Source organism: Dermacentor andersoni, unplaced genomic scaffold (assembly GCF_023375885.2).
Source record: "Dermacentor andersoni unplaced genomic scaffold, qqDerAnde1_hic_scaffold ctg00000039.1, whole genome shotgun sequence".
In the NCBI taxonomy this organism is placed as follows: Eukaryota; Metazoa; Arthropoda; class Arachnida; order Ixodida; family Ixodidae; genus Dermacentor; species Dermacentor andersoni.
Window position 1 is genome coordinate 34,590,253 of NW_027314752.1, and position 16,170 is coordinate 34,606,422.

The following is a 16,170-nucleotide window of genomic DNA, read 5'->3' on the forward strand; positions in this document are numbered from 1 at the left end:
GATGAACAACCAACAAGCTCGCATCACTACTCTCGTTATATTTGGGTTCGTTAAGCGCTTCTTTAATTGTCTGTCACCTCGCGCCCTCTGAGCTTGACTCGGTTAGTCGGCTCTCTGTGCCCGTTGCCACCTCGCCTCGCGCGAGAGGGATGAACCGGTAGTTGCCACCGTGCATTTCGTGCCGTCTTCTCCTGTTCGCACTCAGTTTTAGCGGAGCATCGGTTGACTCTGTTACGCTCGCATTTCACGCGAACCCCCTAGTGGCTGCAAGAACTGCGTTGACTTCGCTTATTGATGAAGCGCGCCTTCCCAAGAAGTAGATGCACGCTAACGCTACTCTCAGTCGGTTTCGTAGCAGGGCGAGGGCAGCGTTCTGTACTTTTCGCTGTCGGCATGAGAGCTGTGCGCACGAACAATAGCGTTCCCGCGAGCGTCGCGCTCAAAAGCTATGAGCATATTGTTAGGATACAGCGGTCTAAGCGGAGCGGACCGTAAACGCTCTGCTAAAGCTGTCTTGTACCGCATCAATGTGGAGGCCTGCTACCACTGCTGTCGCACAGGCGCGTCAAGCGAGTGGCCTTCGAAGTCGCCCGGTGGATAACCGTGCAATTGGTGAAATGCTTTGACTTGTTCGATTGTGCCTGTATGTGTCACCTTGGTATTTATGTCACTTTGGTAAGGCAAAGAACAACACATTTCTGGCCGACAGCGAGAAAGGCGTCAGCATTTTTCCTTCCTCTATATTTTGTGACGGAACTTCGCACTACCTAACGATAATTCGAGCGAACGGCCGGCGAGCATCCGCTTTTACGCATCGTTTCGTTTTTGTTTTTTCTATGCGGCATTACGTGTTATATTCGCAATATATATCGTCATGGTTATCGTTACGTCGAGATTTTTGCCACAGGTCGACAGTTGTAAACGAACGGGCGAGCTGACGGCATTCCTCGGTGCGGCGTGCGGCTTCAGAGGTGGGCATACATTCGGCTCAGTCCGGCCTGTACGGAAGAACGGTGTCGATTGTAGTCAAAGGTTCGCTGCCATACAGAAGGAAGAATGGGGAAAAGTTTGTGGTCGCCTGTGGTGCAGTGTTGGAGGCGTACGGGATGTATGGCAATATAAGGTCCCAATCAGTGTGATCAGAGGCGACGTATTTGCAGAGCCTGTTGCCAAGGTTGCGATCAAATGTTTCCGTCAAACCTTTACTTTGAGGATGGTAGGTGGTGAAGGTGCAATGAACGATGCGAGGTTCAGCTAGGAGAACGTTTACGGCATCGGAGAGGAACACACGTCCTCTATCGCTTAAGAGTTCGGGTGGTGCGCCGTGACGGAGAATATTTCTTTTCAGGAGGAAGCATGCTCTATCGCGAGCTGTGGCTGCAGGCAGAGCGGCTGATTCCGGGTATCGCGTCAAGTGGTCGATGACGACGACTATACGGTGGTTTCCGTATACCATGCTCGGAAGGGGTCCATGCAGGTAAATGCCAACGCGATCGAAGCGCCTGGCAGGGCTCGGGATAGGCTGGAGTGGACCGGAGACATGCTTAGCAGGAGCCGTATGGCATTGACACTGAGGGCACGATCGAATGTACTTGCACAACAAAGTGTAGGTGCCACGAGAATAAAACTTGGAGCGAAGCCGAGTGAACGTTTTGAAGGCACCCGCATGTGCACACTGTGGATCAGCGTGAAAGGCAGAACATATTTCATCACGAAGATGTCGAGGTATGACCAGCAACCATTTGCGGACGCCAGAGAGGTAGTTTCGGCGATGGAGGTGGCCATCCCGAATATTGGAAGTGCAAGGCATCACGGTGCAAAGCTCGAGAATGTGGAGAAGAGTCGACGGGTCTGGAATGAAGCGGATAATAGAGCATTAATGCAGGCATCCTTGCGTTATTCCGAAGCCACGTCGCAGCCTGCTGGGAACGAAAGTAGTTCGTCAACGGCAGGCAGGCAGGCAGCGCGAAACTTGGGCACGCCAGGGCGGCCGAAAACTTCTGTGATTCTGGTTTCTTGTGGTCGCACCATTTACGTGCAAATGCAGTATTTTCGCTAATGCTCACGTCTGCTCGCAACTTTCGTCCCTCTATCACCCACAATATCGCTCTATCTCGTCTCTTTCAAAACATGTTGTGGGACTACGAGTCGGTGTACACGTCAGTGAGTATAATGCGCACCTGTGACTCTCTGTGTGTACCTGAGGTAGTGAATGGATGCGAGCGACAGCTGGTCCTCGAGTATGTCCTGCAGGCTCTGGTGCAGCGCCATGAGCCTCTTCTCGTCTCCCGCCTTGTGGGCCAGGTGGAAGAGCAGCCGGCTCTGCAGCTGGTTCTTGGGGTCCTTCAGCACCGACGCTTCGGCCTCGCGGTACAGGCCCAGGTGGAACTGGCAGCACGCAAGGTAGCTCCACACGTCCTGCGATGAGCGCATCGAGTGAAAGCAAGAAGAGCAACGGCAGAGAGTTGAAGCAGACGAGCGTCCGATTTGCTACCCTACAATGGGGGTGAGAGAAAGGTGAAACAGAAAGGAAAAGCGCCCGCGAAGAAAAGAATAGAGATGTTCGAGTGGTGATTTCTTAAACCGAATGGAATAATAATGCAATAGTGCCAGCAGCGAATTGAATTGAATACTTTTTCAATAGTTTTCCAATAATAAAAAGTCGTTGGCAGCCATCATGAAAAGAAAACGATGTTCATATCCTACATACTGGCAACGTTAGCAAACTTCTCTTATTGCATTGCCCGTTCTGAAGCGTTGTTTATTAAAGACACTAATGAAGCGTTACGAACAAGCAAGCTCTTTCTGCGCATGTTCAAGACGCTAACGGAGACCGCTAATGATAGCAGTTTAGGGCTCCGGGATGAAGTTTGTCGCCCTTTGGCTCAATTTTACATTTCCCAGTTGACAACGCTAACATGTTCGAAAACTACCTGCAAAATTCTTCGTAATTACGAATAGTAACTAACCGCTTCAAAGACGGGAGCCCAATTGTAAAATATTCGATTCGTAGTTCGAAATATCCGAACATTCACACACATCTAGAAAAAGAACTGATCTTACCAGGAAGCACGCCTGCACTGGCGCACGAGCGTCACTCAGGCAGCTTACTTACGAATAAACTTACGATTTGTGTGGTCACGTGCACGACAAGACAAGATACGAGTCCTGCTGGAATGACACTTCAAGAGGGGACTCCACAAACGCATTGCGGATGGGCCAGCAAACACAATTTTAAATTTAATTGCGAGATGGAACGCCCTTAGACTGCCATTCTCACATAGCTTGAGAGAAGTGGGGCTAGCGTACGTGTTTTCACTGTCACTTATGCCCGGGTAAGCTTGCTTTTGTGTTTCACGGAAACACGAGTCTGATGACGGTTTGCGCGGAGTCGATCTGCATTGCTGGAAGCGGCGCGCTTGCCAAATGGGCTCATGAAACCACTCTTACATCTTCGAAATTCGTTCTCTCAAGCATTCTCTTGCGCGATTATCAGGCACCTTGTTTCGAGGACATCGCGGAAGTTCAGAACACATATGCCAGCATTGTCGGCGCAGTATAGTCTTTCCTTAGTATCACATCTGGGCGGATGAGGGCGGAGGTTATTCTGCAAATGTTCACTCTAGGTGAACTGTCCATTTCAACGCGCACTGATTGGATTGAGCTTGAGAGTCGGCGGTGAAGATTGGCGCCTATTCCTACCGGCTCCGAGTTCTATCTAATCGGTGAACGCTAAAATGGACAGTCCATTTAGTGAACACTTACGGAACAGCCCCACCGGCTTCCTTCGGTAAACAAATATACCAGCTTGCGCTAGAAGTAGCAGGTGTCTTGGTGAAATGCTCTTTCAGTCGATTCTTGCGATTTTTGTGCTATTAGCCTAATTCAGTTTTCTGTATAACTAATGTCGCTGCAAGTATTGCAGAAATTTGTCTGCCGTCAGCAAAATCCATCCTGGCCCGTCAAAAGGACACTTTACCTCTGCATTTCCTATTTAAATACATGTGGGGGATAGAAGAAATCGTTTCGCTCGGCGTCCATCCGCACTGAAGTTGACGTGGTTTGCTGCATTTATAGGGGAAGCTAATAGGTACCGACTGCACATAGCAGATTTTTTTTTAAATTTAGGCCAATACTTTGAGAGAAGTTATTGAAAACCGCAAAATTAAAGAAAACGGATGCATCAATATTACAACTTTCTAACTTAGCAACAACAAAAGTGTTTGAAAGATGTCACAATCCCGTAAACAGCAGCTTTTCAAACCTCTAAAGCAGACTGAATTGATTATACACCGTTCTGTATTGTATAACTGGTGTAATTAGGTTGGGTTAAAAAGGAGATAATGGGTGAAGAGCACTACAGTAGTAGCGAACAGCACGAGGTCACTCGCAATCACAGCAAGTGCGGTCATCATCTTCTCTAAGTTGCCACCGAAAACACGAGGCGCGTCTGCCACATTTCACTGTTATGCAAGTAGGACATTTCCTAAATCCTAGTAAACAATGCAGCAATGCCATGCAAGATGTAAATTCACATATGACATTTGGCCGCCTTAGACGCTCTAAGAGATGCAATTTACAGAACTGTGACATCTGTTTTTGGCGCAGAGTTATGAACTTGTAAACTGAGTTCTTCATGGGCAGAGTGAGCGAGTCAGAAAACTTTATCTCGAATCAGAACGATTTGCGCCCGGCGAGATAGTGGGCTAGGGCACCCGCCGAGGTTACGGCCAAGAGTTCTTGCCTCTCGGCGGCTTCCTTGGCCCGCTGGACTGCCCAGAGTTGGTCTTCCAGGTTCGAGCTGAGCAGCGCAGCCTGCCATCGCGCGCGGAGGCTATCGGTGAAGGTCTCGCTCTCATTCATTAAACCAATTTTTAAAGCGCCAAAAACGACACACACCACACAAGAGAGAACAACAGGACAGAGGGCCACTCACAACTACTTTATTTTCACAGAAGACACGTACATTTATGCCCTCAGTCAGCGCCTGCGCAACAAGCACTCTCAGGCATCAAGTACGATAAGATAAGGCTCTTTCAACAAACTGTTTATCTGACTTATACAGTGATAACGACGTTTCACTAATACACAAGCTACCTTTCTTACTGATGTGAAATGATTCCACTAATTCACTAGCTTTCGCACTTCTGCTTCTGCTGTGTGTGGTTTTTTGGCGCCTTAAAACTAGGTAAAATGAATCAATATCAACTTGCCCAGCAAGAAGTTCTCGCTCTCATTATTGTGTATTAGTCCCTGGCATTCCCGTATATCATGTGTTCTAGGGTGGCTCTGGTGCCACACACTTTGGCAGAACTCGCAAAACATCTCGTTTCTCTAAATGCTCTTTGTCATGGTCGGCCACTTACGCTGACGATATGTCATGCATTAGGATTTGCTGGAATTTTCTCTTACGAACAATCTATGTCGTTAGAGCATATTGTGAATAATGGTCCGATTTTTTTTATGTTGCCAATTTTTTCATTTCTTTAAATATGAGTTCGAAAACGAAGATTTTGCTTTTTGCACTGCGTTACCTTTTGTCTCAAATGCAACAACGTTCATTGAAATTGGTTCAGCCCGGTCGAAAAATCCGTCAGGGCTATCTTGATGGACTTGTAGAATTCTTGAAGGTCAGTCAGGGATTCCTACAGGTACTCTCCCAATACCAGTAGGATTCTTAAAGGTCAGTCAGGGATTCCTACAGGTACTCTCCCAATACCAGTAGGATTCTTAAAGGTCAGTCAGGGATTCCTACAGGTACTCTCCCAATACCAGTAGGATTCTTAAAGGTCAGTCAGGGATTCCTACAGGTACTCTCCCAATACCAGTAGGATTCTTAAAGGTCAGTCAGGGATTCCTACAGGTGCTCTCCCAATACCAGTAGGATTCTTAAAGGTCAGTCAGGGATTCCTACAGGTACTCTCCCAATACCAGTAGGATTCTTAAAGGTCAGTCAAGAGTGTCTATATGCACCCTCCCAATACAAACAGGGCTCTTGAAAGTCATGTAAAAACTCTTACAGGCAACCCTCCAATGCCAGTAAGAATCATTCGTTTATTGGGGATCCTTTACATGTAGCTTTCGTACACCAATAGGGCGCTTAAAGGTTAGATAGATTTCTACTGCCATCATGACCGTCCGAAACGAAAACGTCCGCGCAGCCGATTAACCGAGTTGAACGTGTAAAACCATGAAAAATCTGCAGTAATCAAAACCGCGATCAGTCTTTGTTTAGTGCTTTTACCTTTATTTACCCTTTTTGGTGCCGAAATCGGCAGATGCATGAGGCAACTCGCAACCGAGTGGCTTTCCGCAGTACATCGGTGAAGGATATTTCTTCACCTCATGTTAATTACGGTTACACAATAGCGTGAGTTGCGCTACCTTAAGAGTGTCGAGGAGAGCAGAAACTAATTGCCGCTATTTTAGCACAGTTACCGCGTGAGTATATTATGTATATATAGTATATATAAGCGACATCAGAAACTTGGGCCAGTTAGATGCGGAATGAAGGCTGCGCTACAAATTTTTTCGGTGACTTGTCATCAACTCATAAGCTTAGCGGGTGATTAAGATATCGTACTCTATTTTGGTGGCTGCCGAGCAATACACCATGCATCTATGCGTTGTGCCTGCGCTTCTCGCTTGTTTTCTCCGTGTGCGCGTCTTTCCGAATCGTCCGCTCTTACAACGTCACTGCGCAATATATACACAGTGCAATAAGGCCGCGGCGGCGCGTTCCTATAGGTTTGGCTGCTAAACAAACACGTCTTCAGTAAAGAATCAAAGCATTTCCGTGACGGCAAAGAACGGTATATCGGCAAGGCATCATTTAGTGAAGAAACTGTCCAGAACTGGCGTAAACGGTTGTCGAGGTCTCACAGCGAATCGAGTGTATGAATGCACCATTTGAATGCAGCGCTGCGATAGCTGCGGCGCGCAGTTGACAAGCAGAATCGTGGTCGAAACGCCACCTCCCTGAGCGCGAGCGATTGTGCAGTTTTGTGATGTATATCTCATGCACCAAACATACGTCCGCTAGGAAAACGAAGAGCTTTCCCAATGTATACGCACTGCCGTATGTTGCGTGCGGCCCAATTCGATTACAAACGGGAAATCTATTGTCTGCATGTACTTAACTGGGCTATATATGCTATCGCCGATCATTACTATAGCGTATGCGATAGCTCTGCATGCATGCGCGTTAAATGCTGCAGGAACAGAATTCCATTGCACGCCTTTCATTCTGAAGCGAGTTAACAAAATTTTTATCAGCACAGCAATTAATTTAACAGCTAACAAATTTTCATTAGGATATACAGCAATTGCATATGGTTCTCATATCGTTGCTGTGGGTGCACCGAACTATCTTCAGGCAGAAGGCTCAATGTTCCTGCAGACATTGTGTGTTTAAGTCTAGCTTTGAGTCAGTGCATCAATTTATTATTGGTAGACATGGAGCACACCCATGCAATGCAACTCTCACAAAATGTGTAAACTGCAAGGTTAACATATAACACACAGCCAGCCGGTGAAAATATGCTCTATAGCCCCCAAGATGCATATGTGAGCCTGAAGAATTTGCCATATGCCACATACACTGGCAAATGCTATAACAGCTAGCTGACTTATTTTTTCCATGATAAAGGCTGTTATCTATGCATGCAGCCCACAATTGTATCTTCTGGTAAATTTTAGCAACCTGTACAGACTGCTTCATTATTATCAAGTGTATTATTTGTGAGTGACCATGTCAATGCCACCAAAAAAGTGCACCAGAACAATTAATGCATAATGTTAAATGTGTTCAATGTTTAAGCAAAGACTGTGACAAACTCTTTTTGCTGGTAGTTGTAGCAGTGTTGTATGTCAGAAATTGTATATAGATCATCAGTAACGTGAAGAAGATTTCAGCATTTTAGTATTGTGCATTAAAATTGGTTGAAGTCGGTGCTCGCTTGCATCTACATTTACCCCGTGTACTCATCAATTTCATGCTGCCTGATACCACAGCACTTTACCAACATGCTTGATCGGATTGCCTGCAGAATTTCAGCAATTCATGCTTCTTAAATAAATTTAACATAGATGTTGCAAGTGCTGCTTCAATGTCGATCGGTGCTTAATGTAGCAACAGCTTTCCCCCACAGTACTTTGTGAAGGTGATAAATGCATGAAAAACAGGCTTCATGTTTGAATTCAGCAGCAGATATAAACAGGATTGCTATTAGGCAGGCATGCCTCAAACACTAGATGGCTTCAGCTCCGTCACTGCAGCATGTGCAATATACTGTATGAGCTTTCCCTTTGGCTTCATGCTTTTCATTTTAACTAATAGTGTGCAAAGAGCAATATTATATCATTGTATTGGATACAAATATTCAAGAAAAAGCACCTTCAAGTATCAGAGAGGCCCAATGTATAAACAAAACTTAAAAGTTTCATGGAGTCTGTGCAGAAATAAATGGCTTGTTCACATTATTTTATACATGTAGTCCCATTAGTCAAGGAAAAAGGAACAGCACATGCCGGATGCATATATAGATATTAGTGTGTAGTTCCCGTTGAGAGCTAAGTGCAATATAAAGCAGCATGCATCATTTTGAAGGAATCCAAATGTGGCAAGATTTCCCAAATAATAAATTGGTGTCTAAATCGAGACAGTGAAATTATAGGCAGCCTAAAGCGAGACATGCTTACTCAAGGGCTGTTAACTATTATGCATAAGTCACCCCCTGGATGTGTTTATTCAGAAACTCGTGCCTCTATACAACTGTGGTTCTGCTAAATTAGACTCATTCCATTGCACACCTCATTTGCATCAAGCCTCACTTTGCATCAGTCTTTCTCCTTGTTAACTGCAATAACTTTTGTTGCACCTGATAGTCTTTGAACAAAAATATTTCACAAACACTTGCTACTGGCAGCTTATTCAACTGCCTCTCTTTTTTGTTTAGATTCATCTTTCATTTCTGTGATCACTTCAAGCTGCTTTTGTTTCTTCAGGGAAATATCATTTTCTTTTTTTTTCATCTCCCTTGTCACACGTTTGATGAAGGATGCTTCACCAATTGTCATACCGATTCTTTTAGACTACTTGCTGCAAGTTTAGCACATTTATCCTTACATCCCCGTTCTGCTAGCACAGTCTGTAGTCGTTGGTCTTGAACCAGCTCATAAAACATATGGTCTCACTTGATCTGTTGATCTTACATGAAGCTTATCCCAATAGTCCGCTAATTCCCAATGGTCTACAACAAATATCCTCTAACTGTATAGTTTGTTAAACATTTTACGTGAAATATCTTACAGGAAGTACACTGGACTCTTATAGTGGATTCTTTGCATATATGTTCATTCTTGTCATCATCAGCCTATTTTGATGTCCACTGCAGGAAGAAGGCTCTCCCTGCTATATCCAAATACCCGTCTTTGGCTAGCCAATTCCAACTTGCACCTCCAAATTAGAATCAGCTTAAATCAAATATTCCATCTGTATTGGGTGGCATTCCCGAAAAGGTTACAAGGTCCGGAAAGTGCGTGGTGCCACCGAAGAGACTGAACTTACAAATCCGATCACGGAAAGTAAGATCTAGTGCGTCATTGCATTTAATCCACGGGGTGCCACGAGCATCACTGACAACACTAATGCAGCTTACCCATCTAATAGAATGCACCACTACAGTGGTTCTGGGCATTTATGTATATATTGTGTCAATAAACAGCACCAGGCACTTCGTTTGTTGCCTGCCCAGCCGAAGGTCGTACCGTTCCTCTCGTCTTGACAGGTCTACAACTATCCTACAGGCTTACAGAGAGCTAAAAGAAAATATCAAGGGTCGACTTTGGCATGTTGGTAGTACATGTTCAAAATAAGAACACCACAAGAGACAGGGACAAATGAAGAAAGACACAGCACTGTGTTTGTCTTTCCTCATTTGTCCGTGTCTCACACGCTTCCTTTTAAGAAAGACAATATGTTCAGAAAATTGTACTTTTTATTGGTGAATAAAAATTATGCACAGATGTACATCAACAAAGCATGGGCTAAACAATTGCCATGATGTGACAAGATACATTGACAAAATAGTTGCTTAGAGGTGACAAAGCAATTTTCTTAAAAACATCTAAAAAATGAGCAACATAGCCTATTTAAAATGCACATCAGTCAGACCAAGCACTATGCAAACAAACACCGCAGATAATACAACATGTAAGCTAGCACTCAGTGGTACAGTGTCATAAATGGGGATACAAGAGTACTTGCAAGGTTAGCCCTCCCCCCTATGTAATACCCTCTCCTGGAGGGCCTTTAGGGGTAACGTGAATAAACAAACTTGCATAACTGTGCGACCCAACAGTTAAGCCTACAAAAAATGCACCAATGTGTACGTAAATGTCACTTAGCCTTTGTCAGATAATGTGCATGTAGTGATATCATTGTTAAATTTTCTCACCATGCTTGTCTCTAAGTAAGCACTTTTTTACATCAAAATCACAAGTATCACTCATGGTTCTCAACTGCCTGTGCCTATAACTATGGATGCCTCAATGTACAAAAGTTGCTGCTGAGCATGTTGAGGGGAATTCATTTTATTAGGCACTTCACGAAACCAAATAAATGCACAAGCTTGGGTTTGGATCACAGCGGTGCAGCAATGGGCTACAGCCCTACTGAGGAAGGAGAATGCCACATGCAGATTTGTACATGAATAGAACACATTAGCACGTTCAGCCTAGGCAGAAGAGTTTATCAACCACTCTCACAAACTATTGGTGCCATGGCTGGTCAATTCAATGAACAGTCGCACCTGACTGCTACCTCTCCTAAACCACCTTCACGGAATGGCGACTTCAGGCAACCGAGCCAACCATGCAAGCACAAGTACAGCCACTTAGAGCGAGTGTGACGGCAGCCTTTCTGTACCAGCCGACTTCCCACAGCTCCACGGCCTCCTGGAGTTCTGCATCGCCTAACGAGCCCTCTGGTTTAGCCAGCCGGACAGCCATTTCACTAACAATGTGACTGACTTACTGCTGCACTACCACCATGCATTACGGGAGCTTTCAGAGGGCCAGATTGTGGAACTGTGACTGGCACCTCCTGTGCCAAACATCTGTAAGGACCTTCGGCACAGCATAATCGGCTACTACACTTCGTCTTCCTCCCAGCACGCTGTCATGACCACTTTCACTCCATGACCAGTGGCCTCATTGCATATCTTCACAATGCTTGCCCATGTTCACCCACGCTGGTTGTTATCACATGCCAGTCCAGACCTTCAACCTCTCTTCATCCCATGAGTTGTCACACCAGCTCAGATAAGTCTGCGCACCTGATGTTCCCACAAAAGGAAACTGAGCCAACCACAAATTCTTCCTTACACACTGCCACGGGCTCTCATCCCAACCTGTCGTATCTGGTGACCTCTCAACCATTTCAGAGGCTTTACCACTCGCTCTACTAGGCACACTTTCTCTACACGATAGTGCAAGGACCACTTTCAGCAACCACCACCACCGCCCAAACTTTGTTGACATAGGAATTCTCCTAGCAAGCAGTAGCAAGTAGACAGTCTTCTGAAAAGCAGTGCTCTTGATCCCCACAGATGCCTGAACTGCAACAGTTTCACAGATGTAGCCTTGCCATGTATTCATTCAGCTTGAGTGTCAATTCTACCTCAGCACGAGTAAGGCACCACGCCACTATGCTGCAGCTGCAAGCCCTACACAACTGCCGCTTTTTCTGGTATCACAGCTGCCGCCAAATTCATGTATCTCTATATTCATGCCCCCAGCAGCAAGTAAACCTGCTCTTGATAAATTAGGCAATGACAGCTACCTGAATCCCTCACGAGACATTAATACTGCAGATACACCGAGATTACCACAACAAGACACCACTCCCGACGGCTTCTCACACCAGCCACCTCCACCTGTCCTTTGCATTGTACCTGCACCTAAGCTTGTGAAATAGCATGAATCAGCTGCGACTGATCGTGTAGACACCAGCTTTTGCTGTACTACGCCAGTGCCATCAGAGTACCAATGGACGACACGGTCCTCAACATCAGCCCTTGCTGGACCCTTGCGCTCAGCATACACCTGCCTGGTGCACCTCGGCTCCGATTCCAAGATCCCTCACACTGGAAAAACAGATGTATTGTACTGAAGGCACTGCGCAGTGGGTATAGTGCTTCTGAAAGTGAAGACAACGAGAATTGCTGGCTTCCCCGTTTCGCCATAGTACCGACCTGCTTAAGCCTACCGCTGCAACCTAGAAGTGCTGCTAGGCAAACACCCCCGTTGTATTTGGTGGAGCTGCGGGGTTTCTCTTCGACATCCTGGAACTCCGCAGTTGGACGCTACCACCAGCTCTTTCAATGGATGAACCGGGACCGTCCCAGGCTGCTGCTCCCGCGCTCCAACAAACAGCTGCTGCCCCAACAAACACCATTGCGCCAGCGTCCATATCGTGTGTCGGCTGCTGAATGCCGTATCATCGACCAGCACGTTGATGACATGCTGGAGCGTGGCATCACGCAGCCCTCTAACAGTCCATGGGCATCTCCAGTTGTCCTCGTTAAAAAAAAAGATGGCTCCATTCGGTTCTGCGTCGACTATCGCCGCCTTAACAGAATAACGCGCAAGGATGTCTATCCTTTGCCGCGCATCGACGATGCCTTGGACAGTCTGCAGGGAGCGGAATTCTTTTCCTCGTTGGATCTGCGCTCCGGGTACTGGCAAGTGCCAATGACCGAGGCCGATCGCCAAAAGACAGCTTTTGTAACACCTGATGGGCTATATGAATTTACCGTCATGCCGTTCGGCCTCTGCAACGCGCCTGCCACTTTCGAGCGAATGATGGACACCGTTCTTCGAGGGTTGAAGTGGAAAACGTGCCTCTGTTATTTAGATGACATAGTGTTTTTTTCCACCGACTTTCCGTCGCACCTCCGTTGCCTTGAGCAAGTCCTTGCATGCCTCTCCACTGCAGGGCTGCAACTAAATCTGAAGAAATGCCACTTCGGCGCTCGCACGCTTACTATTCTTGGCCACGTAGTTTCAAAGGATGGTACCCTCCCGGACCCCACAAAACTTAGCGCCGTATCCGAGTTTCCTAAACCAACCACCATGAAAGAGCTTCGCAGCTTCATCGGCCTTTGCTCATATTTCCGACGCTTCGTTCGTAACTTTGCCTCTATCATCGCCCCCTTGACGCAGCTTCTCACTGGAAGTTCTGACCTGTCAGCCTGGACCCCGGCGTGCGATGACGCATTTTAAGAACTGCGACGCGTTCTCACCTCTCCTCCAGTACTGCGACACTTCGATCCCTCTGCTCCAACTGAAATCCATACAGACGCTAGCAGTGTCGGGCTCGACACTGTTCTTGCACAATGCAAGGACGGCTTCGAAGAGTACGTCGTCGCGTATGCCAGCTACACCCTTACCAAAGCCGAGACGAACTACTCGGTTACTGAGAAGGAATGTCTGGCATCATTTGGGCTATAGGAAAATTTCGTCCTTATGTCTACGGGCGTCCATTTGACATTGTGACCGACCATCATGCCCTATGCTGGTTATATTCACTAAATGATCCAACGGGTCGGCTCGCCCGTTGGGCATTGCGCCTACAAGAGTACGACATCCGCGTTGTTTATCGCTCAGGCCGAAAACATTCAGACGCAGACGCTCTATCCCAGTCACCCCTGCCCTCTGGTCCTGTCCACTCGTCTATTTCCACCTGCGGTGCCTTCGCCCTCAATATTTCCGACATGCCATCAGAGCAGCGCAAGGACCCATGGATCTATTCGCTTATTGACTTCCTGTCTAGACAGTTGCCACCGCCGACCTCTCGGACGCTCCGTCGTCAAGCCGCGCACTTCATCATTCGGGATAACTTGCTGTACCGACGCAACTACAATTCGAGCGGCCGCAAGTGGTTGCTTGTTATACCCCTTTGCTAAAGGAGTGTCACATCATTCACGGCATTACCACGGCATATCATCCTCAAACTAATGGAATGACAGAACTTTTCAACCGCACCCTTGGCGACATGTTGTCCATGTATATTTCATCTGACCACTCGAATTGGGATCGCATTCTGCCTTTCGTCACCTACGCCTACAATACCGCCACGCAAAGCACCACTGGGTTCTCTCCTTTTTTTCTCCTGTATTGACACGAACCTCCATGTACTATGGACACGATTTTACCTTACCGGCCGGACGCTTCGGAGTGGACGACTGTTTCTAGAGCGGCTGCTTATGCCGAAGAATGTCGCCAGCTCGCCCGTTCGTTCACATCCCAGGACCAGTGGCGCCAAAAGCATCGCCATGATTCATCCACTACGGCTACGTGCTTTGCTCCTGGCTCGCTGGTCTGGTTGTGGGTGCCCTCTACCCCTCCAGGCCTTTCCTCCAAGCTGCTCTCCAAGTACCACGGTCCTTATCGGGTACTGAAACAAACATTCGCGGTCAACTACCTTATCGAGCCAATGGAACCGCCTTCTGACCAGCGTCTTCGCAGCCAGGAAATTGTCCACGTCTGCCAACTGAAGCAGTGCCATGACCCCCCTGTGTTCTCCTACCCTTAGCTCGCCAGGATGGCTCCTCTTTCGATGGGGAGTGATTGTACTGAAGGCACTGAGCAGTGGGTATAGTGTTTGTGAAAGTGAAGACAACGAGAATAGCTGGCTTCCCCGTTTCGCCATAGTACCGACCTGCTTAAGCCTACCGCTACAACCTAGAAGTAGTGCTGCTAGGCAAACACCCCCATTGTAGTATATTCAACATAACACTGTCAGCGGGCAAGACTGCATGTTTCATGTATGGCCACAGGCTTGGTCTGCCCATGGCTATGCCCTCCTGCAGGCCCGCAGCTGACAACCTTCAGATAGGCAACTACCACCGGCATGTACTTCTTGAATCGATGCAACACACTGCCCATCCCCAGCACCACTCTCAGCCTTTACCTCTAAAGAACCGTACGTACCATTCACCCCAACATGAACTCAACCAGGACAGCCCAACTGGCCCTATGAACTGCCACCATGTGTACGTACTCTCTTATTTGCGTGTTTCTTCAGTATATCTTATTCAATCGCACTGCATGCTAAGGGAAGTACATTAGCAGCAATGCGCCAATCAGCTACGTTATTGCCAAGGACGAAGAAAGCTGTATGCAAATTTGTACATGTATAAAATGCTAGCACAACTGGCCTGTGCAGCTGCACTTGTGAAATGCTCTCAGCTTCAGGGCTGGTTGGCTTCAACGAACTGTGACCGTGACATCTCCCTATGCTCAAATGCCTCCACATGCTTTTCAACTCTGTCTTGATTAGCAGCCTATGGCATTATTCTACATGTCGTAAGAGGAGGGAATGGCTGCACTCTTTGCGTGCATCATAAGTGATTCATAATCCCATACAACCAACTAATGGCTTTCATGGCATTCCCACACCCAGTTTTCTCATCTGCCATGGTCCCATTTATTACATGTGGTGGCATAAAAGCCAGCTCTACTTGCCATTCTAGACAGCTCACAATGAAAGGCATGGCACACTTGATGACACTGCGACTGAGCAGCCACTAGTGAACGTTATGGAGATGCATGCGCTCGCCCGCCTTACCACAAATTTGCATAGTAATAGAGGCACACAGCACCTACACCTTGCTGCACCTATGTCAAGAGTGCTGGAACATAAGCTGCTACATTTGCCACCCCGATTAGGTCCTCTTGTCGAAATGCTTACTTCAAGTTTCTTTTATCCGACCACTCCAAGTTCCAAGGTGATTTCCGTAACAGACAAGACGAGGACACAGACAAAAAGCAACAAATGCTTGATGAGGTCTGCACGCCCTATTACATGGCAAGCATGATGTATGGTTCTCACAGGCTGAAGCTCAACACTGCAAGCGTGTGGCCGCAGGTATATGCAATGACGCATGGGAGCAGGGTGTTGCAGTGTGGTATACCGCGAGGGTGAGACCGTTTTGTGCATAGGCTTACTGCTTCCAGCTGCCAATGAATGAGACTGTGGTTCCCCGCAGTGCCCCACTGATGCTGCATGTCTGGCACGCTATAGTGTGCTGCCAATTTCGTGACACTGTCTGCTCGCATGCTCTTGTTACACATGCCCTTCCAATACGGCAGATATTCTGAGCACAT

The 16,170-nt window shown here is 47.0% G+C and overlaps 1 protein-coding gene across 1 annotated transcript in view; it reads right to left on the minus strand.

The window, feature by feature from the left end:
* Positions 1 to 16,170, minus strand: part of LOC126519834 (intraflagellar transport protein 56-like) — a 160,914-nt gene that overhangs the window by 83,784 nt on the left and 60,960 nt on the right. Inside the window, 1 exon segment of the mRNA XM_072285704.1 lies at positions 2,201 to 2,418. Within this exon segment, the coding sequence (XP_072141805.1) occupies positions 2,201 to 2,418 (218 nt within the window).